Genomic DNA, 25957 nt, shown 5'->3' on the forward strand with positions numbered 1-25957 from the left:
TTCTTTCTTAATAAGCAGCTTGAAATCAATATCCCAAAAAGCAGCTTTAAGGTAGAAAATCTTGGTTCCCTTCTGTCCCATTTATATAAATTATATATTCTGTGTGGCTACATATCTCTGTGTGTATACATGTACATAGTGGATAAAAGGGCCACCTACTCAACCCGAGAAGCTCAGGGAAGGGCAGCATGATGGCTCTACCAACTCAGAGACCAAAACCATACAGGATGCTCTGAACATAGAAATTCCTAACTAAGAGCAAATTTTGGTGGGTAGTCACAACCTAGGTCTGTAACTTCCTTGACAAAGACCAATCTTTATGAGACCACAGAAACCCCCATTGTTATCTTGTTTCCTACATACCATCCCTATGTGTTGTAAATGTTAATTATTAGCTATCCAGTGTCTACCAATGTAAAAGAAGTTGTATCTCTCCGTTTCACTCCTTATTCAATCCTACAGACTTCCCAGCTTTGCTTTCTCCCTACTCCTTAATCTACCACTAATGGATTTCATGTAACCCTTTTTACATCTCCTCCTTTGATTCTAATGTGTAAAATAACCTGTAAGACTGCCATTCTCCAAAACATTTTCTCAATCTGTTGAGATTTTGCTTCCTGGCAATTGTCAGTTTGGATAAAATAAACTCATATATATGTGTTCTCCAGGTTTGGACATTTCTTACATCAACACATACATACACATCTAGTATATCTGTGTATATATAAATATAGGTTTCCCATATGTTTTTTGCCTTTTATATTATGGTTAGACCTCGCTCACAGTAAAATGATAAAATTATATTATCCTTATTTTCTAGTGTGGGGAGGGGGGCTTTATTTCATTTTACACTTATATTTTTAGTCCATCTGGAGTTTATTTCCATATAAATTGTAAGGTGGGAGGGGGGTAATAAAATATTATTTTTGAACAACTAGCCAGCCAGTAGACTGAGAAAATGAAATGTCCTCTAATGTTTTAAAAGAAGCGGTAGTGTGTTAGCAGGCTTGGTTAGTGGCACATTAGTGCGAGCATGGACTTAGAATGTGACCGTGGCACCCAAAGCAGGTAGTTCAAGCTCTTCTGCAGGCAGCAGTGGTGGAGCAGGGCCAGTGGCCTGTCTGTGCCTGCAGCTGCGCCGACCCGTGGCAATTCCTGCTGTTCACAGTGGCTCTGCCATCTCTGAATTTGCCAAGATGGGAAGAAGTTTACAGATTTTTATTAGATTTTCAAAGAATAGCCCTCTCCCTAGGCTTTCATAACCCCCTCTCTTAGAAATCTGGAGACAGACACGCTACCTTGGCTGCAGACAGAGTGGCACCATCCAGGGCCTGTCTCAGGGGCCAGTCTCCATGAACAAGCGGCGTATCTGAAGTGAAGGCGCTTGGGCCTTCCAACACCTCTAGCTCACTGTCTTCCCAGGTGGACTTCTCAGAAGTGGGCAGCAGCTCCCCTCACCCTACCCTTTGTTTGATTCTTTTTTTTCTCTTTTATAGATTTTATTTCCCTCCTATAAGTATGTGCATTTTTTGAGTTTATCACAGGGAGAGGAACATTGAAAGTGACTCTCTAATGGGAGCATTTCAAACATTGTGGTACCAGTTTTTGGTAGGATCTTCTGACTCCTCAGAACCAGTGAAAGAATGGGTTCTTCCTGGAAAATCAGAAAAGCAGGTGAGGAGACAAGGCCATCTCTTTTCATAATCAACAGAGTGGTGGTGAGGAACTTGTACCCTGAATTTAAGAATTTGGTTTCAGTGATTATGGGGCTCACAAACCCAAACTCTGTAGGGCAGTTCTACAGGCTAGAAATTCAGGAAGAGTTGATGTTGCAGTCTTGAGTCTGAATTTTGCCAGGCATTAGGTTGACATGCATGTAGGGTTTTGCCTAAAATTGGGTGTCAGAGTCCTTAGGGCCCCACATGAGTGATCACAGACCACATCTTTCCAACAGAAGTCAGAGCCATCTTCCAGCTCTCTGAAGTCCTTGACATCAAAGCCTTCTCCATGACCGCCCTAGCTGGTTTGGCTCAGAGGATAGAGCACCGCCAGCCTGTGGACCGAAGGGTCCCAGGTTCGATTCTCAGGGGCACGTACCTTGCTTGCAGGCTCCTTCCCCGCTGGGCCCTGATCAGGGCGTGCGCAAGAGGCAGCCAATTGATATGTTTCTCTCACATTGATATTTCTGTCTATCTCTGGTAGTAGCCCTCTTCCTGGTACAAGCACTTTTTCTAATAGAAATTTACTTTATAAATATAGACTTATCCTACAAATTGGGAAATTTATACTTTTTATAAAGTTAAGGGGAAGTTAAGAGCATTTCCTGAGTCTGATGGTTTTGATTGCCTTCAGCTGAATCTAACCCACATACCAAAGTGTCATATTTTGGGGTGGCCTGTTTTTAACTCATTTATAGTAATAATAAGCTTTTCCTTATTGCAAAATTTTCTCTACTTCTCAGCATATAAAGAAATACATTCTACATATATTAAAGAAGTAGGTATAGCACTTTAAAAATCATAGAAGAAAATGACAATATTTTAATAATCCTGGGGGCACAGAAGCCTTCTGAAGTATGACACAAAACCCAGAATAAAAAAAGAAAAGAAAAGATTAAGAGATTTAATTAGGTAAAAGCAAAACACTGCAGTGTGAGAAAAGATATCAGAAAAATGTTATTAAAAAGCAACAATCAAGCAGAAAATATTGGCAACATCTAAAAAAATCAGAAAGTAATTGCTTCCTATTGCACTAATTAAATTATAACAGAGACAATGCTTCTTAATCACTTAGAGGGTATATCTGTTTGTCATTTATATTAATATCTTCATTTTCCCTCATTTAGTGACATGATTTGTATCCATTTCCACATTCTTAAGTATGTTTCTAGATTGTAATTGTTAGCACCCCACAGTGTTCCACTGTGTTGAATGGGGCATGCGAGTTGCAGTTGCTTACTTCTGAACATTTTCTCAGTGACCCTCCTCCATACTTCCTCCACTCTATGATACCACCTCCTTTAAATAAACATTGGACAAATATTTATGAAGTGGATCCAAATGATTAGCCTACATGGTATAGTGGTGTCTCTTGATCTAGTACTGCTTACTTCTTTTAGTTCAGTTTTATCAAAACCTTTCTTCGTTTTCTTCTTTTTAAAGCAGATAGAAAAACATGCCATAATATGAAACCAGTAAATGTGTGAAAACGCCATGACTAATTTTCTCAAATAAGAAGCTTTCACAATAAATATATATGTCATTCCTCCTGTCAATAGATATTTTCATAAAAGGACAGGAAACTGAGTTTGACATGTAATCAAATGTACTAACTCCCCTCTTCTGATACCCTTACATAATACTTTAATTTACAGAGATTACCAGATAAAAATAATTTTAAGCGTAGTTTATTTATAGATTTTGTAAAAGTCTTTTTTATTATAGCAAACATTAAAATTTATTAAACAAATAAAATGAATTAAAATTATTTTGAGTTTATTTCAAATAATTTTTTCAAATAAAATGTTAAAATTTTTACATTTGTAACATGTTAATTAAAAAACAATGAGGTTGATTTAATGAAATTAAAATGCATTATAAAACATAATATTTTAACATTTTCTTAAGTTTATGATATGGTAATAAATTCTTGTGATTAAAAAGTAGAAAACACAATGTGGAAAGAAGAAAAATTCAGTTAGTCTCACAACTGTTAACATTTCTTATCTTTCTTTTCACTCATTTTCTCTGCAGAGGTTCCTCTTGTCTATCCTTCATGATTTTTACTTTGCATATACAATGTGAATTCTTTACTTTTCATGTGAAATAAAATAATGCATTTTAACAGAGTTTTAATTCTGTGAAAAGGATCGTTCATCTAAAGAATGCACATTTAAGATGTGGCCCCTCTAATAGTCAGAAATAACATGTGCTAAAATGGATGTGTTTATAAATGAGTCCTTGTTTAGAACAGAACCTTTTTCGAATTTAGTGAAGACATTTGGATATCATTACTCATTTCAGCTCTCTTCCCAATGGCAAAGAGAATGGCTTTTGGCAGCTCAGTTTGTAATATACTGCCAATCACCAGAGGCAATGCCTGACAATTAGAAAATCTCATTGCTTTTGACTCAGAAAAGGAAAGGGATACTTCCCGGTTTATAAATATTTGGCTTATTATTGCATGGGAAACAGAAAACAGATTTTGTGAGGAGATATTATTTATGTCAAATATATTCTTAGGTTGGTGAACAGACATCTTCTGTCTATAGATCAGTGATAGTTACAGCAGACATCTCTTAGGTACAGGCGGCTGTTAAGGTCATTGTATCTACAACTAATTCAAGCATTGACTTGGGCATTTACATTTGTTCTGAACCTTAGTCCAGAGAGGAGTCACTCACTCCATCCTGCATTTCCCTTCAAAGAAGTCTAGCCTCCCTGGAGAAAGCCTGCTATGGAAGGTGTGGCCTTCTCAAACATCAGGGCAAGGAGACTGCTTTGTGCAGCCATGATCATTGATGCACAACAAATAAAATTAATGCAACTAACCCAAATTATTACTTATTTCGGGCACTGGAATTCCCTTCCCAGAAGTAGAGACCCTGACTCTGTGAAGAATGACAAGTACATCATTTCAAAGCAAAACTCACAATGTACACAAAGCACTGCTTTAGATAAAAGATGGCAGCTGCAGAGGGAATGGTAGCTGGTTGCCATGGTTACCAAGGCTCTGATTGAGCCACCATCTGCCACCTGGTGTTCTCAGCCTGAAAAAGCAGTTCTGTGGTGTCCTAGTTTGGAGATGGAGTTTTTTTGTTTGTTTGTTTTTGGCATTTTTTTTTCTTTATTGATTAAGGTATTCCATGTGTGTCCTTATCAACCCATTGCCTCCCTACCCCCCACTCATGCCCTCACTCCCATGGTGTCTGTGTCCATTGGTTAGGCTTATATGCATGCATACAAGTCCTTTGGTTGATCTCTCCCCCTTACTCCCCCTTATCCCCCCCCCCCCCCCCAACACACACACACGCACACCTTCCCTCTGAGGTTTGAAGGTCTGATTGATGCTTCATTGTTCCCCAGGGGAACAGTACTGGCCTTAGGTGTGAGGCAGTATTTGTACTATTTTACCTGGTGATAGAAAGAAGATTATGGAGCTACAGCCTTATTCGCTGGGGAAAGGAAACAGACACCCTTCTCCCCTTTTAAAAATTATTATTTTTCTCCATAGAAACACTGCTATATGAGCATTCATTCTCAAAGGTCATTCTTTATCCTGTTTTCAGGTAAAATTTGCTACGCAAATATGTTAGGTCACGCAATATTACAATAGCAACAAACTCAAAATGTTGGGTACAGTGATTCAGAATCTTATATTATACCAATGCTCAGGCATCCAGAATCTTGAGTACTTTTATCTCCCTCTAAAGTACTATATGGCAAGTAACAGCAGTATGACTTTATTTTAATATTGAATTGTGTCCACATTTAAATATGTATTACAAATCTATATTTTTATACTGTCCCACAATGGAAAATACAGGTTCTGGGCACTTGCCTTGGGATCCTTGAGAATGTTCATAGTCATTTGGTTGTTGTCATTATGCAGAGGTAAGTAAATATACAGCATATCATATATGATATCATAAAAATTTTAGCCCTTACTGTATTTTTGGGGACTCCATGTTTGATTTTTATATTTATGGTAAAGATACCAATGAGGTTTAGATATTGCTAGTGATTCAACTTTGAAATAAACACTTCATGTTACCATTCTCTCCAATTTTGAGAGATATTAAAAAAGTGATGACTGATTTTATACTAATGATTTTGGCATTCAAAATTATGTATATGTTATTTTGCTGTAATTTTTAACAGTGCTGAGAAAATACTTATCCACATTAAATAAATAAGCTGGTTAAAATATACGAAAATAATTGTTACTCTTGACAACTATTCCAGTATTGTGTCAGAATTTTTAATATTGTACAATTAAAAATAAATATGATCTAGAGATTTCTATAATACAGGATGGGGCAAAATAGGTTTACAGTTGTGAGTATACAAAACAGTTTGTTCTTGTATTATTATTTAATAATCGTTTTATTATTTTTCATACAAATAACTGTAAACCTACTTTTAGCCCACACTGTATTGAGTATTTTTAATTTTGGTGTTCATCAAGACAGCTTCATTGTCCTAATAATTGACTTTGTAATAAGTAAATGTTACAAATTTGAATCTGTAAACTGCATTATGTCAATTGATATTTCTCTTATATATTGGGGTCCCAAATGCAATTTTTTTGCCAAATGAGTTCTGGTGCTAAAAACAAATCTGAGAATCACCAGACTTGATAACGACATTAGGAAAAAGCACATTTTAATTTTTTCAAGAAAGACTTGCCCTGCCTGGTGTGGCTTAATTGGAGTGTTGTTCCATGTCCTGAAGAGTCTTGGTTGTACTCCTGGTCAGGCACATATCCAGGTTGCAGATTCCATCCCTGGTCAGGGCGCATGTGGGAGGCAACTGATAGATGTTTCTTTCTCACATCCATGTTTCTTTCTCTCTCTGTCTCTCTCTCTCTCTCTCTCTCTCTCTCTCTCTCTCTCTCAAGGAAGACTTGTGTTAGCAGAGTTTATTGACACTTTGGCCCAGACGATAACTCTTTGTTGTGGGAGCTGTCCTATGTAGGATTTTTAGCATTATTCCTGCATTCCTGCCCTCTACCTAAGTGTCAGTATCACCTCCCCCACCTCCCACTAGTTATGACAACCCAAATGTACCCTGGGGGAGGGTAGGACAGAATGGCCCCAGTTAAGAACCACTGTTTAAAGATTGAACCACTCACCCAAAAAAGCTGTTCTAATATTAGATGATAAAAGTTTATAACATAGAATTGTAAGTCCATTATATCCAACTCAGTACTTTAAAGTAGAATGTGTCTTGTCATAATCCCAGGAAATACTAAAAACATTGATGCTATCTGAGATCGGCATGGTTAAAAGTAGAATATAAAAGCTAGGGGGCGGGGGAGGAGCTCCAACACTAAAAATTAAAATAAGACAGCAACTCTTGTAAAAGGCGAAAGATTTATGCGATCTGAAGAGAAACCGGAGTATAGCAACTCTTGTAAATAAGTATTAATCAAAGAAGAAAGCAAAACCAAAATTGAGAATGTCTAGAAAATAACAAAATTTGTTTGTGAAACAGTGCTCAGAAGAAAATTTATTATAATCAAGGTATTTATTATATTCTTAAGAAAAAAGAAAGCAAACATCAGTGGGATAGACATTAAAACTAAGAAGTTAGAAGTCTATAGAAAAACTAAGAAAAATAGGCAAGAAATAAGTAAAAGAAAACAAGATATTAATGATTTAGGAAACAGAAAGACAGCAGAACTAATCAATGATTTTTCCTCCCTTTGGGAAATTTGTTTTAAGTGAAATCCAGAAACAAGCAAAAATGACTTACTAAACCACTAATTAATTAACAGGAAAAACAACAAATAGACTTATAAAATAGGAATGAAAGGGGGGAAATAATCACAGGTTTAGGAAAATTAAAGCAATCACAAGAGTACAAGCATATAGGAGAGCTTAGAGACTTTCGTTTACTGATATATCCCAACTGCCTAGGACAGAGCCTAGCAGAGTGGCACACACACACAAAAAAACACATGTTGACTAAATGAACAAATATATTTACATTTCTTAAACTATATGATATTGATAAATTTCAAGAAGCTAAATTTGAAAAATTGATCCTAGATGAGATGGAAAGTGTACCGGCTCCCCATGGACAGAGATGAAATTCTCAGGTAAATTCCACCAACACTTAAAAAAACAAATAATTTAAATTTAATTTGTTCTAGAGTGGAGAGAGTGAAAGAGAATATTGCTCTCTCGTTTTAATAATGGAATGAGCACAATTTGATAACGAAGAAAACGACAGAATAGTCTTATATATAAATATTAATACAAAAAATGCTCTGCAGAGCATTATCAAATAGCAGCACAGTTAAAAAATATGTGCAATTATTTCTGTGTGCTCCTGGAAAGGCTGTTCCTCCCTGACCTCTGTGGCCCTCAGCAAGTCTTAAAGGGAGGTCCACCCAGCCCCCAGTCTTCTGGCAACTTTATTTCTTCCTGACCATGCACACATGCTCCTAAGGATCCCACATAGCCTTGAAGATTTGTCTACATAGGTCCATGTATTTGCTATTCCCTGCCACCATACTCTGCATCTCAGCTCTCAAACTGATTAAAACCCCAGTGCCCATGAGGAGATTATAATAAAAGTGATTATCTATTCTTCCCAACCTCATGCCTCAACCCAGAGAAGTGAGAACTTGGGGATTTGGTACATGGAGGTAGAAATGTGAAGTCTACAGTTCAGATCCAGGGAGAGTACAAGGACCAGAGCTCCACAAGGCATCCAGATTTAGTTACTAGTCTACAACTACCAGAAATGGGAGCACCAGCAGAAGCCTGAAATTGCTAGGGAATTCCAAAGAAATACTGAGCCTGAGAAATGATTTTGCTCATCCTTTATTAATTCCCAGACTGTGGTCATAAAGTATGCACATCTCAAAGTGTTGAAGGCTGCAGGCATGGGATCATTGTTTATGTCCCTCTCATGGCCGCTTCCACTGTCCGCAGTGTCATTGCCTATGGAAGACAGTGCCCAAGAGAGGTCCCCTAGGAGAATAGCCAGGAGTAGGCAAATCAAGAAACATTCTGTGGGCTGGAGCTGGAAGTCCTTGCTGCTCATGTCCCTGTGTTTTTGTCGATCAATGAGCACCATATGCTTTTGGTCTCTTCTCCTTTTCCAGGCAGCTAATGTCACTATTGACATATCTTACTCCACAGCACATCAGAGGCCTCTGATTAGACTGGAGTTTGCTTTGGGTTAATAAACATCTCTGGGATTACAAAAGTCCCCAGGAGGGTCAAAAGTATTGGTCAGCAATGCCTGAGCTCAGCAAAGCTTTGACTAAGTCGGGTGATTTTTATCACTGACTTCAGTTGGAGAGGCTGGAAATCTTGACAGAGGGATGGTGTTAGTTTGCTAGGGCTGCTGTAATAAAGTGCCACAGATTTGGAGACATACACAACAGAAATTTATTTATTTTAAAATATGTTTTATTGATTTTTTAGAGAGAAATGGGGAGAGAGAGAGATACATCAAAGTGAGAGAGAGCATTGATCGGTTGCCTCTTGCACTCATCCCGACTTGGGATTGAGCCCACAACCTGGCCATGTGTCCTGACCAGGAATCAAACTGGCAATCTTTTGGTGCACAGGATGATGCTCAACTGAGCCATACATTAAAAAAAATTATTATCTCACAATTCTGGAGGGCAGATGTCCTGCAGAGTTGATTCTTTCTAAGGGCTCTGAGGGAGAATCTGGTCCATGCCTTTGACTGAGTTTCTTGTAGGCTGCTGTAAACCTCTGAGGTTCCTTTATTGTAAAAGCATCACCCAGATCTCTGCCTTTATCTGCACATGGCATTCTTCCTGTTTGAGTATCTGTGTCCAAATTTCCCCTTTTTATAAGGATACCAGTCATATTGGGTTAGGGTCTACCCTAACAACCTCATCATCTGCAATGACCTTATTTTGAAATAAGGTCACATTCTGAGGTGCTGGGAGCTAGGACTTCAATATATAACTTTTGGGGATACAAGTCACCCCAAAATAAATGGAAGCTTGAGAGGACTGAGAGTGGAGGGAGAAGTGACATGCAGAAGCACATATCAGACCTTCAGTCTTTCCTGACTTACCTGTTTTCTGTCCCCAGCGTCTCTGTTATGACTGAGGATTCCCCTCTTCCAATCTTTAGAAATTTATATTTTTTCCCTGAGTAATGGTGGGGATATTTTTTCCAATACCTGTTTTTAAAAAATGGTTTGAGTCCTGGCTGGTATGGCTCAGTTGGTTGAGCTTTGTCCCTTGAACAAGAGGTCATCAGTTCAATTCTCTGTTGGGGCACATGCTCTGGTCACGGGCCCTCTCCCAAATTAGGGGGCATGTAGGAGGCAGCTGATCAATGTTTCATTCTCACACTGATGTTTCTCTCTCTCTCTCCCCCTCTCCCTTCCTCTCTAGAAATCAATTTAAAAAAATGATTTGATAGGTATGGTCCATCCCCCACCCCAGACCCCTCAAAATACTTTGAGGTGATTTGACAATAGAGATCAGGACTCAAATTTCTGTTCTTTTATTTTCATTTCTGTTCTCCTTTTTCATCCCTCTCTTCCCAGTGCTAAATGTGCAATAGGAACTTGATCAAGGTTTTTTCAATTGAATTGAATTCAGATGTTTAGTCCCCTACCCCCATAACAAAATGGAGACCCATATGGGGAGCAAATCATCATAGTTTATTAATTTTTGTGAACAACATATTTTCTAATGGACAGCATTATAAGTATTAATATTGGAATTAGTGGCAATAATGAATAAAAATCAATTTTTTAAAAAGGATAATTTCTCAGAAGTGTATATTTTCAGGTCATTGATGATAATCTATAAGCAATTGTTTTGAACAAATACTTTTTAAAGACCTCTCTTGCTCTGTGAAAGTGACCCAATATGAATGAGTAAAATGTATTGCTTTAGTTGAATTGAAAACAGATGTATTTCTCTTGAAGAATTCTAATAATCTTCTTATTCACTTCAAAAAACTTAGAGTAAAATTACCAGTAATATTTGGAACTTGCTACATTGAAATTGACACAATTATCCCAGTAACACTTTAAAAATTTTATAAAGCTTTTTTCAGTATATTTCTGAAAGCCTTCTTTTAAAATAGTTATCTTTGGACCATCTTATAATACAGGGTTTTATTTGTGTATGTTGATAGTCTCAAGCCATTTTGCATAATGCTGGTTGTATGATACATGGGAGCAGGAGTGATAGGCAGTAAGTGTGGATCAACAGTTATGTTGAAGCTCAGGCCCTTTAAAGCGTGCAAGAGAAAACTAGCAGTTATCCATCCCTAAAGGTGGGTAAAATGAATAAAAAATGATGGAAACACACAACCACCAAATCATTATGGCTTTGCTGACAATTTAATTATTTAATTCCAAACTATTATTTTAATAGATGTAAACATCTTTTTTTTCTTCAACATAGCTAAGTCAAAGTCACTTCTCTTATACAGAAGTGAAGCCCATCACCACTTCATCTGAGGATAGTAAAACCCTTTTCCCTTCCACATGTGGGGGAAGCAACCAGCCAAAGGTCATGGTACACACACAGGGAAAAATAAGTGCAGGAGCTCTCTGAAGTCAGTATTCATCATAGAATGGGTATTCGGGATGATCAGACCACCTGCCAAAACAAGGGAAAACCTTTCATTCCAAAGTTGAACAGCTATCTGTTTTACTAGCATCTTCTGACAATTTCACCGACCACTCCCTCCCTCTCTCTCTTAATCATTCCTTAGGTTTCTTACCCACCTCCTCCCAGTTTTCATTAAGCCAGCACTTTTACTAAAGCCCTGGAGAGCACCTGGGTCTCAGTGTGTGTGTTTGGGCATGGCGGGGGCTGGCTGCCTCTACACCAGCATTTTGCTTAGAACAAAAACACAGGAGGTGAGTGAAGCCTGCCTCTTTCCATCTCCTCCCTCCCTTCTGCTGTCCTGATAGAGGCTGCCTCCTGTGTCAATGAACCACATAGGCACTTCTCTTCACAGCTCTGTCACCAATCAAGGTCACCCCCTTCTCCGCACAGTGCTTCCTCGCCCTTCTCATTAGGCCTCCTGAGAGTTGATAGTTTGAGATCTAGAAGGTGATGACCAGCAAAGGAAGTTTCTGCTATAATGATGACAGTGATGATGATGAACCTATCTCTTAAATAGCAATGGCGAAACAGTCTTTAAAAGGATTGGTGTGTGTGTGTGTGTGTGTGTGTGTGTGTGTGTGTGTGTGTTGTGTGGGGGGGGGGTGTGTGTGCGTGCGTGCGTGTGTGCGTGTGTGTGTGTGTGTGTGTGTGCGTGCGTGTGTGTGTGTGTGGGGGGGGTTTGTGTGTGTGTGCGTGTGTGTGTGTTTGTGTGTGTGTGTGTGTGTGTGTGTGTGTGTGTGGCGCCTGTCATAGAGCACATCTAAGACTTAGTTCTTAGAGCTTTCAATTAAAATATACTAGTACATGTGCACAGACAGTAGAGTAGTGATGGGCTGGGATGGGGCCTGAGGGCCGGCTGGAAGGAGTTAATGGTGGAGAAAGGGGACATATATAATACTTTTAACAATAAAGATTTAATTAAAAAATTAAAATAAAATATAAATTAAAAGAGAAAAAGGCTGTGAAATCTAGTCAAGGATTAACTGGATAAAAAAACAAAAAGGAATCATAGCCCAAAGTGCCTAAATAATAGGCACATTTTTTTTTACTCATGAGGCCTAATTTTTGTTGTCTATTCCTGGTATGATGAGTTACTTTTTCAGTGTTTCTAGAACTCGGTATTAAGTATGTCAAATGTCAAACAAAGTATTACCAACTAACTGTCTGAAAAAAAAAATCAGTACATTGGTGGACTGACTACATCCTACTATCTCTTAATTTAATGATATTTATTCAATAGAAATCATTTATCTTCATATTTATATGTTTTTTATTTCCAAGTTTGTGTTTACTCTTTCATTCTTAAGATTAGATGGTACTTTTTGATGTCGATAATTTTTCCCCTGGAAAATTCACATTAGCAAGCTGTTTTATTCCTTCAGAAATGGTTCAGAAATTTGACATTAACACAGTCACAACAGTTTCTGACTCTTGAAATAAAGTGGGGCCCAAAGTGTCCAAACTTTAGGAACTATTTTAATGAGCATTTATCAATGCTCACTTAAAGAGAGGATTGAAAAAAGAAGATGGCTATGCAGGTGATCTGAAGAACTGGAAATACTAATAAAGAATGATACAACATGCGTGTGTATTCTCTTTTTATTTTCAAGGACCCATAATATCTGGAGAATAAAGAGCTACCTCATGAATTAGCTGAATTTGGCAACATTTGAAGGAGTGAAGGAATTTTATTTGTGGATGGATGGAGCTAGAATGGTGGAGCTAGAAGCTTCAAATTTTATAGGTGAGCATTCATCTAAAACTAATTTCTTGAGGTGAAGGGATTAGTCAAAGAATATATATACATAGCCCATGGATACAGACAACAGTGTGGTGATGGCCAGAGGGAGGGGGGGGCGGTCTGGGGCTGGGTGGGTAAAGGGGGGATAGGGGTATCTCTAATAGTGTCAACAATAAATAAAATAAAATAAAATAAAACTAGTTTCTTGGCTCTCAACTTGATGCTCTTTCTACTACACTCCCATGTCTCTGACCCAGGAATTGTCTTTTGTTGATAACTTTGCTCTAATTCCTGCATTACTTTGATTTTTGTAAAGAAATACAAATGATATGTGAATAATTGTGGTGCAATTGGATTAATTTGAATTGTATTATTTGTACACTATTACTAAATTCTTCTTAAGGTCTTTAGCCTGCTATGCCTTAACTTGTCATGGGATGTGATATAAATGCCAGAAATCTTCTTTTAAATAAACATGTAGATTTGCAGGGAGTTCCTAGAATGAATGTACTAGTAATTTACCCAGACCAATTTAATATTCAGAATATGCTGCCCAGTGGCCTTTAGCCTTGTGCTTTCTGTGAATATAGGTCCAGGTTCATAAGAGCCCTCTTGGTGACACTTGACAATCTAACACCACACTGGGTGGTACCCGATTAAGGATCCCCAAGAACTCACAAGAGCAGATCCACTAAGCGGACGTCTTTATTCAAGGCTTCGATGCTCTTCATTTCTTCTTCAGTAAGAGAAAAGTCAAAGACCTGAAATAACAGAAATAAAAGATAGACATTTATAATGATAGAAAATGGGTCAAACTTGGGATCAGGGAGTGGGGACAGCAGTTGGAATCCTTCAAAGATTTAGGAACATCTCTGCAAATGTCTAAGAGGAGTTGAATTAGCACTCGGGGTCCACCTAATGGATGTGGAGCAGAAATTCTTTTCTGTGATTTGGACATCTTGCAAGAAATTCCAAATGCTGTGAAAAAATGTTTAGGACATCTAAAATTCCAAGATTGAAGAATTCTTATTATTTCTGGATAAGATGCTGAACTTTTTGATTCTGGACTAGAGCCTGTGTACACTTAAAAAATAATCCCTTGTCTCCAAATTTGCTTTTGTACTTGTAAAAAACTTTTAATTTGCTTTGTTTTGTCCTCTCAATCATTTCTCTCATCATTAAAAAATATATATTTTTATTGATTTCAGAGAAGAATGGTGACAGAGATAGAAACATCAATTATGAGAGAGAATCATTGATTGGCTGCCTCCTGCATGCCCCCTACTGGGGATCATGCCCAAAACCCCAGGCATGAGCCCTGACCAGGAATTGAGCCATGACCTCCTGGTTCATAGGTCAACACTCAACCACTGAGCCATACTGGCCAGCCTGAACAGTAGAATTTTGAATACATGCACACATTTGTTTTAGGTACTTCAAAATTTGTTGTTTTAAAATTTTTTTTTTTGATGAGTCTACACATTAGTCATTCAGTGACTCTCTTTTTCTCGTTAGATGGCTGAAAACAGTGTCAAAGACTTTTTTACTATGAGGTATTTTTGGTAAATTAAAATACTGTCAGTAGTTGATATAACTGTCTAGCATTCTTTCCTCTCTTTGCTAATAACAGAATCCCTTTTTTTCCTTTTATGAACTTCCCTTCCATCACCTAGTAAGGCTGTTTGTCACATGACCTCAACTCCAGCATGAGAATAGGGATGACTCTCTTCTTAGGGGTTAATGCAGTTGGTGACTTTAAGTTGAAGCAAATGCTCAATTTGCCATTCTGAAAAATTAGAATTTTAAGAATTATGCTAAATAAACAACAAAGCTGGGATGACAGCATATTTGTTTACAACATGATTTGCTAAATGTTTTGAGCCCACTGTTGACATCTGTTCAGAAAAACAATAAATTTATTTCAAAATATGACAGTGTTACCCAGTCACTCAAGAACTCTGATGGAGATGTACAGTGATATTAATGTTTTCAGGCCTGCTAACACAACATCCATTCTGCAGCTTATGGGTCCAGGAGTAATTTTGACTTTCAAATCTTATTATTTGAGAAATATATTTCAGCCCTAGCTGGTTTGGCTCAGTAGATAGAGTGTCGGCTTGCAGACTAAAGGGTCCCAGGTTCGATTTCGGTAAGGGCACATGCCAAGATTGCTGGCTTGATCCCCAGTGTGGGGCATGCAGGAGACGGCCTATCAATTATTCCCTCTCATCATTGATGTTTCTATCTCTCTTTCACTCTCCTTTCTTCTCTGAAACCAATACAAATATATTTTAAAAAAATAAATATATCTTATAAGGCAATAGCTGGCATCAGTAGGGATTCTTCTGATGGATCTGGGCAAAGTAAATAGAAAACCTTCTGGAAAGGATTCACATTCTAGATGCCATTAAGAACATTCTTGATTCATGAGAAGAGGGTGAAATATAAACATTACAGGAGTTTGGAAGAAATTGATTCCAACCCTTATTGATAACTTTGAGGGGTTCAAGACTTCAGTGGAGGAAATAATCACAAATATGGTGGAAATAGCAAGAGAACTAGAATCAGAAGTGGAGACTGAATTTCTTATGAAAAAAATTGAATGAATGAGGAGTTGCTTTTTATGGATGAGCAAAGAAAGTGGTTTCTTGAGATGAAACCTACTCCTGGCGAATATGCTGTCAATATTGTTGAAATGACAACAAAGGATTTAGACTATTACATAAAGTTAGTTGATAAAGCAGGGCCTGAGAGGATTAACTCCAATTTGAAAGAAGGTCTATGGTAAAAGGTTATCAAACAGCATCACCTGTGACAGAGAAATTGTTTATGAAAGGAAGAGTTAACCATTATTAAACAAGCAAATATCATTGTTTTCTTATTTTAAGAAATTGCCACAGCCACCCCAACCTTCAGCAACCACCAGCAGCCCATCAACATTGAGGCAAGATCTTCCACCAGCAAAAAGATGGCGACTCGCTGAAAGCGCCAATGATAGTTAGCACTTTTTAGCAATAAAGTATTTTTAAAGTATGTACACTTTTTAGATATAATGCTATTGCACACTTAATAGACTGCAGTATAGTGTAAACAAAACTTGTATATGTACTGGGAAAGCAAAACATTTGTGTGACTTTATTGCAATTCATGCTTTACTGTGGTGGTCTGGAATAGTACCCACAATACTGTGTCTCTGAAGTACGTGTATAATAAAATCAGCAAAGCCATCCCCAAAATGCTAGCAATTGTCTCAAATTCAGCTAAAATTAAATGCAGACATGGGCAGGGTGGGTCAGAGAGCTGGTATAAAATAAAATATGAAGGTATTACAAGTTTCTTACTAATCTAAACAGAAAATTCTTTAAATAAAAAATACCCTACATTTTACATTTTTCAGAAGCAGTTCTCTTACCTGAAAGTTTTCTTTGATCCTCTTAGGGTTAAAGCTTTTAGGAATGACAACTATCCCTCGCTGGATGTTGAAACGTAAAGCAACCTGAGCTGCAGTCTTATTGTACTTTTCCCCCAATGAGTTTAGAAGTTCATCATTTAACAAAGGTGGGAAAGATACATTCACCCTTAAAAAAATAAAAACATGCGTGATATTTAGCTAGAATAGATCGATGAGAAGCAGTGGTTAATCACTCCTCCTCCTCTGTCTTCCCATTCATTCACCTGGTAACCTACCAGGACATTTCAGTCATCTGTAAGCAATTTCTGTGATTGCAGAGACCTCAATGAAGAGTTGTTCTTAGTGTGGGAAGATCAAGAGAGACAAATTTATATTGCTGCCTTTTTGAGAAAGTAAATACGTTTTGATGTGTCTTATAGAGAGGGCTGGGCTGAAAGAAGGCATATGTGAGAAGGCAGGAAGCCCGAAGTGGAAGAAATAGAGGTACAGCTCTTGGAATCATATTAGAGTAGAAAAATTTCCACTTTGGTCTGTGGAACACATCACAGTAGAAGTGTCGCCATTGAATATAGAAATCAAAAAATTCTAAAATTTCAGAATATGGCCATAGAGACTCTATCAAATAATACCGAAACTAACATTTATGGAGCATCTCTGTGTTTTAGGCACTGTTAGGTAATTTCATACATCCTATATAATAAAAGGCTAATATGCAAATCAACCAAATGGCAGAACGACCAGTCTCTATGACACACACTGACCATCAGGGGGCAGACGCTCAGTGCAGGAGCTGCCCCCTGGTGGTCAGTGAGCTCCCACTGGGGGAGTGCTGCTTAGCCAGAAGCTGGGCTCATGGCTGGCTAGTGCAGTGGTGGTGGCAGGAGCCTCTCCTGCCTCTGTGGCAGCGCTAAGCTGTCAGTTGGACATCCCCCAAGGGTGCAGGCCGGGCTGAGGGACACTCTCCCAGTGCACAAATTTCATGCACTGAGCCTCTAGTCCTATATAATAAAGAGGTAATATGCAAATTGACTGTCATGCCCTCACAAGATGGCAGTGCCCACAGTGGGGGTGAGGCCAGCTGCTCCGCGCGCCTGCCAACGGAGTCCCCTCAGTCCCGTCAGGGGCCTTGGGTCCTCCTGCACCCCCCACTGACTGACAGCTCGCCCAGGCTCCTCCAATGAGCTGCCCATCCCTCTCTTCCTCCCTCCCCCAAAGCTGAAGCCTGACTGTGGTGTCCAACAAATTGGAAGTTGTAACTCATGTCATTGAGAGTATCCTCCATTCCTCAGCTGGGGCCGGCTGCTCTGGATGCCTACCGTCGAAGTCCCCCTGAGGGCTCCTGGACTGTGAGAGGGGGCAGGCTGGGCTGAGGGGACCCCCCCTCCAGTGCATGAATTTTCATGCACCGGGCCTCAGGTATAGTATAATCAATTCTTATAACATCTAAGTGAGGAAGGTTTTGTTAGCTCAATTTGGATATATGGAGAATGACCTGAAGAGTTTAAGTAACTTTTTTAAAGATTACACAGTGCAATAGAGTCATTTCAATCAAATAATTCACATTAGTTTTATACTCTACATCAAAGGAAACACTTCCAGCATACTTACCACAATGGATTCCTAGCGGTCCCCAAAGGGCTATATGCAACAATGACAATGTCATGTTGTTGGCAAAATTCCAGGAGTTTCCTCTGGGTGAAATATGGATGGCACTCTACCTATGTGGTTGCATTGGAGAGCAGAGCACAAAATTAAGACCTTGAATGCAATTTTATGTAGTTTTAAAGAAATCCTGAAATGAAATTCATTTAAAAGTATTATGGATAATGAGATGAATCCTAAATATTTTTACTAACAAAGAAACTTAACACTGTTTAAATACTAGTGAGGTTAATTACAAGAAAGTTAGTGAGGGCACCATCTGTGGGTTAATTCTAAAATAATTGAGAAACAAATTCAATTTTGTGTCCCTATCATAGTTTCAAACTTGAAGTGAACAGACTCAGTTATCCTATATAATAAAAGGCTAATATGCAAATGACCAAACAGCAGAATGATCGGTCACTCTGACATGCACTGACCACCAGGGGTAAGACACTCAATGCAGGAGCTGCCCCCTGGTGGTCAGTGTGCTCCCACAGATGGAGTGCCACTCAGCCAGAAGCCGGGCTCACAGCTAGCAAGCATAGTGGCAGTGGCGGGAGCCTCTCCCGCCTCTGCGGCAACTCTAAGGATGTCTTACTGCCGGCTTAGGCCCGCTCCCTGGAAGAGGGCCTATGCCATCAGTCAGACATCCCCTGAGGGCCTCTCGCAGGCTGGACTGAGGAACCTCCACCCCCGAGTACATGAATTTCGTGCACCAGGCCTCTAGTTTATAATAAACATCCTAGCAAACACAATTTCCATAACTAACAGTTTCAGTGTTCAGATTATAGTCTTAGTAAGTAGAAGCAACATGTTACAGAAGCCCTCTGTCTCTAGATATCAAACATCTAAGAATATTTTCACAAGAGGAAGAACATGTATAAAACTAAATTTAAAGATGAATTTTATTTTCTTGGATGAAAGTTCTACTTATTTTTTTACATTCAGCATTGAAAACAATAAGTGTACAGAGAGGACAGAGGCAGAATCTCTGGGAGCATCACTGTGGATGCTGCAAACTGTTGAAGATGGCGCTTCAGAAGGGCTGCAGTACTGGTAAGCCATCTTTGCAGTATTGCTATGCTCTGCTTTCAGACACCCTGCAACCCATGAATAGGCTCAGGCTGTGATCTTCCATGTCTTGCCTCCCTCGTTGGATATATTTGTGAAGCTGATCAACATTCTTGTGCCAGCAGATTAGGGTATTTACTCAGTAGCATGAGGAGACACATTGTCAAATTTTACTCTGTTTTTCATTCTGAGATAAAACGTTACCATCTTTCTCTGTATATTTGTGAGAAACCTATTGTCATTTCAACATTTAAATGACAAAATATTATTCTTGGGGGTGTAAGAAGGAGATGTGCTGGTGAGGGGAAAAGGAGGAATAAGGGGATGGGTTGAGGTCAGCTAGGAAGTCAAAGGTTGCTCCTCTATGTACCTGAGAGCATATTGTATAGTGTTAGCTTAGGAGTCAGTTTGGAGTTGGTACTTGTAAAATAGCAACACTTCTATTTTAGCTGTGGGCTATAGTCATGACGTAGGTAATAATTCATTCTTTCTGTCATGGACTCATGCCAGACTTTTTAAGTTACTAAAAACACTGATTTCTCAATGAGCCAAACCAGAGAAAAGGGGGCTTTGGAAAAAACTCTCAGCAAAGTGGGAAGAGGGAGTAGATCAGTTTCAGGGGGTTAGCCCAGGTTGAGCTGCCGCTGGCCATTGCAAGTCTCATGGGGTGCCTTAGAAGGAGAGTTTAGGAGATGCACACCTGAGCGGGAAGAAGAAGGGGAAGGGAAATGCGCTGGCATGATCCCAGGAGGGGAAGCATGCCATCACACTTAAATTTCAATTTCTGTAATTACTAGTACAATTACACATTTCATGTGTTTACCAATCTTGCAATTTGTGTTCTGCAAATTTCTATTCATTACTTTTGCCCATTTTCCTGTTGAGCCTTAGTATTTTTTCTCACTAATTTTTTTCATTGATTTTTAAAAATTGTATCATTGTTCAAAGTATTACTTATGTTCCCCTTTTTCCCCCATTGGTTTCCTCTAGTCTGCCCCTGCTACTCACCCCAGGCCTTCACCATCCTATTGTCTGTGTCCATGGGTTATGCATATATGCATACAAGTTCCTTGGTTGATCTCTTTCCACCCACCCACCCTCCCCTGCCTTACCTCTGAGATTAAACAGTCCATTTCATGCTTCTATCTGTGTAGCCATTTTGTTAAACAGTTTATATTGTTCATTAGATTCCACATACGAGTGAGATCATGTAATACTTGTCTTTCTTTGACTGGCTTATTTTGCTTAGCATAATACTCTCTAGGTCCCTCCATGCTATCTCAAAGGGTAAGAGATGCTACTTTTTTATTGCTGTATAGTACTCCATGTATAAAAGTACCAAGATATTTTATCTGCTCATCTACTGATGTGCACTTGGGCTAGTTCCAGATCTTAGCTATTATAAATTGTGCTGTTTTGAACATAGGGGTTTATACATCCTTTCTCATTGGTGTTTCGGATTTCTTAGGATATATTCCTAGAGTGGGATCACTGGGTCAAATGGAAGTTCCACATTTTTTTTGAGGAAACTCCATACTGTTTTCCATAATGGCTTTATCAATCTGCGTTCCCACCAGCAGTGTACTAGGATTCCCTTTTCTCCACATCTTTGCCAGCACCTGTCATTTGTTGATTTGTTGATGGTAGCCATTCCGACAGGTGTGAGGTGATACCTCATTGTCATTTTAATTTGCATCTCTGATGACCAGTGACTTTGAGCATTTTTTTATACGTCTCTTGGCCATTTGTAAGACCACTTTGCAGAAGTGTCTATGTAGGTACTTTGCCCATTTTTTAAAATTGGATTGTTTGTCTTCCTTTTGTTCAGTAGTATGAGTCCCTAAATATTTGGATATTAACCCTTTATCAAATGTATCATTGCAAAATATGTTCTTTGATACTGTGGGTTCCCTTTTCATTTTGTTGATGGTTTCTTTTGCTGTGCAGAAGCTTTTTATTTTGATGTAGTCCTATTTGTTTATTTTCTCGTTAGTTTCCTTTGCCCTAGGAGATGTATCAAAAAATATATTGCTACAAGATATGTCTGAGTTTTGCTGCCTATGGTTTCTTCTAGGATTTTTATGGTTTCACCACTTACATTTAAGTCTTTTATCCATTTTGAGTTTGTTCTTGTGTATGGTGGTGGTCTAGTTTCATTTTTTTGCATGTATCTGTCCAATTTTCCCAACACCATTTATTGAAGAGACTGTCTTGACTCCATTGTATATTCCTGCATACTTTGTCAAATATTAATTGAGTGTAATGTCTTGGGTAGATTTCTGGGGTCTCTGTTCTGTTTTGTTAATCTATATGCCTGTTCTTGTGCCAGTACCTGGCTGTTTTGATTTCAGTGACTTTGTAGGATAGCTTGATATCTGGTATTGTGATCCCTCCAATTTTGTTTTTCTTTCTCAAGATTGTTGCAGCTATTCGGGGTCTTTTTGGTTCCATATAAATTTGGAGTATTTGCTCCAGATCTGTGACATATGCTATCGTATTTTAATAGGGATTGCATTGAATCTGTAGATTGCTAAGGTTTTAATTATGTTAATTCTACCAACCCATGTACATGGTATATTCTTCCACTTGTTTATATCTTCCTCTGTCTCTTTTTTTCAATGTCCTTTAGTTTTCTGAGTACAAGTCTTTTACCTCCTTGGTTAAATTTATTCTGAAGTATCTTAACTTTTTTGTTGCAAAGTAAATGAAATTGTTTGTTTAGTTTCTCTTTCTGAGAATTCATTATTAGTGTATAAAAATGCCATCGATTTCTGGGTGTTAATTTTGTACCCAGCTACATTGCCAAATTCATATATTAAATCTAGTAGTTAGTAGTTTTCAGTGGAGTCTTTAGGGTTTTCTATGTACAATAGCATGTCATCTGCAAATAATGAGAGTCCGGTTTGGATGCCTTTTATTTCTTCTTCTTGTCTTATTGCTATGGTTAGGACTTCCAGTACTATGTTGAATAAGAGTGAAAAGTGTACATTATTCATGTTCTTAGGGGAATTGGTTTTCGTTTATGCCCATTGAGTATGATTTTCTCTGTAGGTTTGTCATATATGGCCTTTATCATGTTGAGATATACTCCCTCTATTCCCACTTTGCTGAGAGTTTTTTTCAAAAATGGGTGTTGGGGTTTTGTTGAATGCTTTTTCTATGTCTGTTGATATGATCATGTGATTTTTTGTTGTTCAGTTTGTTTATGTGATATAATACATTTATCGATTTGTGAATATTATACCAGCCTTGCATCTTGGAATAAATTCCCCTTGGTCATGGTGTATGATCTTTTTAAGGTATTTCTGGATTCAACTTGCTAATATTTTGTTGAGGATTTTGGCATCTATGTTCATCAGTGATATTGACCTGTAATTCTCTTAGTCGAATCTTTATCTGGTTTTTGAATTAGAATAATGCTGGCCTCATAGAAAGAACTTAGAAGTAGTCCTTCTCTTGGATTTTTTTGAATATTTTGATGAGTATAGTTGTTAGTTCTTTGAATGATTGGTAAAACTCCCCTGTGAAGCCATCTGGACCTGGGCTTTAATTTGCTGGGAGTTTTTATTTTTTTTATTACTGTGTCTATTTCATCAGTTGTTATTGGCCTATACAAGTTTTCTGTTTCTTCCTGATTCAGTTTTGCGAGATTGTATTTTTTAGGGATTTGCCCATTTCATCCACATTGTCTAGGTTGTTGGCATATAGTTGTTCATAGTATTCTCTTACAATCCCTTGTATTTCTTTGGCGTCAGTTATTACATCTTTGTTTTAGTTTTTTACTTTTATTTATTTGTGTCCTTTCCCTTTGTTTCTTAATGAGTCTGGCTACAGATCATCCATCTTGTTCATCTTTTCAAAGAACTAGCTTTTGGTTATATTGGGGTTTTTTTGTATTATTTTTTTTAGTCTCTAAGTTATTTATTTCTGCTCTATCTTTGTTATTTCCCTCTCTCTACTTAATATGGGCTTTTTGTTGTTGTTCTCTTTCTAATTCTTTAAGTTATAGTGCTAAATAGTTCATTATTAATTTTTATTATTTTTTTAAGGTAGACCTGATTGTGCTGTGAACTTCCCTATCAGGACTACTTTTGCTGTGTCCCAGAGATTTTGGGTTGTTGTGTGTTCATTTTCACTTGTTTCCGGGAATTATTTTATTTCTTTCTTGATAACCCATTCATTTGTTTAATAACATGCTATTTAGCCTCCATGTGTTTGAGTGTTTTTACTATAGCTGATTACTAATTTCATTCCATTATGATCTGAGAAGATGCTGGATATGATTTCAATCTTTTTGAACTTGTAGAGACTTGTTTTGTGTCCTAACATGTGGTCTATCTTTGAGAATGATCCATATGCACTTGAGAAGAATGGATATTCGGCAGTTTTGAGATGAAATGTTCTATAAATGTTAATTATATCTATGTGATCTAGTGTGTCATTTAGAGTCACTGTTTCCTTGTTAATTTGTCTGAAAGATCTATCCAGTGAAGATCAGGGAATTAAAGTCCCCTACTATGCCTGTATTACTGTCTATCTCTCCTTTAAAGTTCTCTAGAAGTTTTTAATATATTTAGGTGCTCTTATATTGAGCGCATATATGTTTACCAGGGTTATATCCTCTTATTGGATTGATCCCTTTAGTAGTATGTAGTGAGCTTTGTTGTCTCTTATGATGGCCTTCATTTTGAAGTCTATTTTGTCAGATATGAGTATTGCTACTCCAGCTTTATTTTCGTTTCCATTTGCATGGGAAAACTTTTTCCATCCCTTCATTCTCATCCTCTGTGATTCTTTTGTTCTGAGATGGGTCTCTTGTAGATAGCATATAATTGGGTCATGTTTTTGTATCCATTCAGCTACCCTTTGTCTTTTGATTGGAGCATTTAATCCATTTACATTTAAGGTTATTGTTGATAGGTACTTATTTATTATTTTAAAATATTTTAAAAATACATATTTTATTTTAAAATATATTTTTATTGATTTCAGAGAGGAAGGGGGAGAGAGAGAGAGACAGATAGAAACATCAATGATGAGAGAGAATCATTGGTTGGCTTCCTCCTGCACGCCCCCCCCCCCCCCGCCCCCCGGGGATCAAGCCCGAAACCAAGGCATGTGCCCTTCACTAGAATCAAACCTGGGACCCTTCAGTCTGCAGGCTGATGCTCTATCCACTGAGCCAAACCAGCTAGGGTGATAGGTACTTATTTATTGCCATTTTAATTCTGTATGCTTATGTTTCTCTATATATTTCTTTATATATGTCTTCTTCTAATTACAGCAGTTCCTTTAACATTTCTTTTATTGCTGGTTTGGTGGTGATAAACTCTCTTAGTCTTTTTTTTTTTTTTTTTTTGTCTGGGAAGCTCTTTGTTTCACATCTCTTTTGAATGCTAGCCTTGCTGGATATAGTCATCTTGCTTTACTTTTTCTTGAATACTTCATGCCATTCCCTTCTGGCCTGTAGAGTTTCTGATGGCAAATCAGTTGCTTTATGGGAGTTTCCTTTGTAGGTAACAAATTTCTTTCTCTTGCTACCTTTAAGATTCTCTCTTTGTCTTTAATTTTTGGCATTTTAATTTTGATGTGTCTGGGCAAGGGCCTGTTTCTTCCTGCTTGGGACTCTCTGCGGCTGCTGGACATGTGTGACTTTTTCCTTCACCAGGTTAGGGAAGTTTTCTGTCATTATTCCTTCAAACATATTCTCTAACTCTTGGTCACTTTCTTCTCCTTCCAGCTCATCTATTATGCAAATATTGTTATGTTCTAAGTTGTCCCTCAACTCCCTTAAGCTGTCCTCCTGTTTTTGAAATATTTTTTCTTTTTGTTTCTCTGATTGAGTGATTTTTTTCTACCCCATCTTCTAATTCAATGATCTTGATCCTCAGCTTTCCCTAATCTGCTGTGTATTCCTTCCAGTGTGTTCTTTATTTGTGCTATGCCATTCTGTATTTGCTACTGGGTCTTTTTTCATAGTTACTATATCTTTTCTCATGCTGTTGAGCATCCTTGCCATCATTATTCTAAACTCTACATCTGATAAATTTCTCATCTCCATTTCATTTAGCTCTTCTTCTTGGAGTATTCTCTTGTCCTTTCATTTTGGGATAGTATTTTTGTCTCACCATTTGGGCTGCCTATTTCAGTTTGTGTCTATGTATTAGGTATATCTGCTATGACTCCCAATCTCTAGTGTGGGACAATGTCAGATGCTGTTTCTTACTGGCCCCGAGTCTCCTATTTGAAGCTGTCAGCAATACATAGCTTGTGGCTCCCTCTGCTGGGGCTTGGTGCCTTTGAAAAGGACCAAGTTGTGAGCCAAGCTCTGATTTTCCTAGTGTTGGGCCCAGAAATATATCACTTAAAGCCTCTAGAGACCCACCTCTGCCTGCAGTCTGATTGTTATTCTCAGTCTTAATTTGCCTCAGGCTATAGACCATAAGGTAGGGTGAGAGATCTTTCAACAGGTTTGGATAACTGCCTTCCCTCTAACTGCCTGTATAGCAAAGGTATATAGAAGAAAGATGTCCTCTGCAGTGTGAGGGAATGACTCAGCACAGGAAACCGGGGTGGCTGATCTCTGAGCTCCAACCCAGAGCTCCCAACCGTAGACTCTCCTTACATAGCTCCAGTCCACTCTGCCCTCCCTCTGTCATAGCCCAAGGTAAGTGGCTGCACACGAAATTTTGTGTGTTGGCCCTTTAAGATGTTGCCTGCATTTCCAGCCATCTCTGGCA

At 38.2% G+C, this 25957-nt stretch overlaps 1 protein-coding gene and 1 long non-coding RNA gene across 3 annotated transcripts in view; one reads left to right on the forward strand and one right to left on the reverse strand.

Annotated features, from left to right (window-relative positions):
- The window catches only part of LOC129151491 (uncharacterized), a 152216-nt gene extending 136047 nt beyond the window's left edge, over window positions 1–16169 (forward strand). The window contains exons 4-5 of the long non-coding RNA XR_008558175.1: window positions 12960–13093; window positions 15979–16169. This is a non-coding gene — a long non-coding RNA (uncharacterized LOC129151491). The remainder of the gene's footprint in view (window positions 1–12959; window positions 13094–15978) is intronic.
- Window positions 10317–25957, reverse strand: part of LOC103294105 (aldo-keto reductase family 1 member D1) — a 46109-nt gene continuing 30468 nt past the window's right edge. The window contains exons 5-8 of one of the 2 annotated variants that reach the window (XM_054726586.1): window positions 18111–18220; window positions 16503–16668; window positions 13769–13851; window positions 10317–11337 (exon numbers count right to left, since the gene is read on the reverse strand). In XM_054726586.1, the coding sequence (XP_054582561.1) occupies window positions 11295–11337; window positions 13769–13851; window positions 16503–16668; window positions 18111–18220 (402 nt within the window). In that variant the 3' untranslated portion in view covers window positions 10317–11294. The remainder of the gene's footprint in view (window positions 11338–13768; window positions 13852–16502; window positions 16669–18110; window positions 18221–25957) is intronic. The other variant, XM_008150492.3, reaches the window with a different exon arrangement.

This window comes from Eptesicus fuscus, chromosome 14 (genome assembly GCF_027574615.1).
Source record: "Eptesicus fuscus isolate TK198812 chromosome 14, DD_ASM_mEF_20220401, whole genome shotgun sequence".
Classification (NCBI taxonomy): domain Eukaryota; kingdom Metazoa; phylum Chordata; class Mammalia; order Chiroptera; family Vespertilionidae; genus Eptesicus; species Eptesicus fuscus.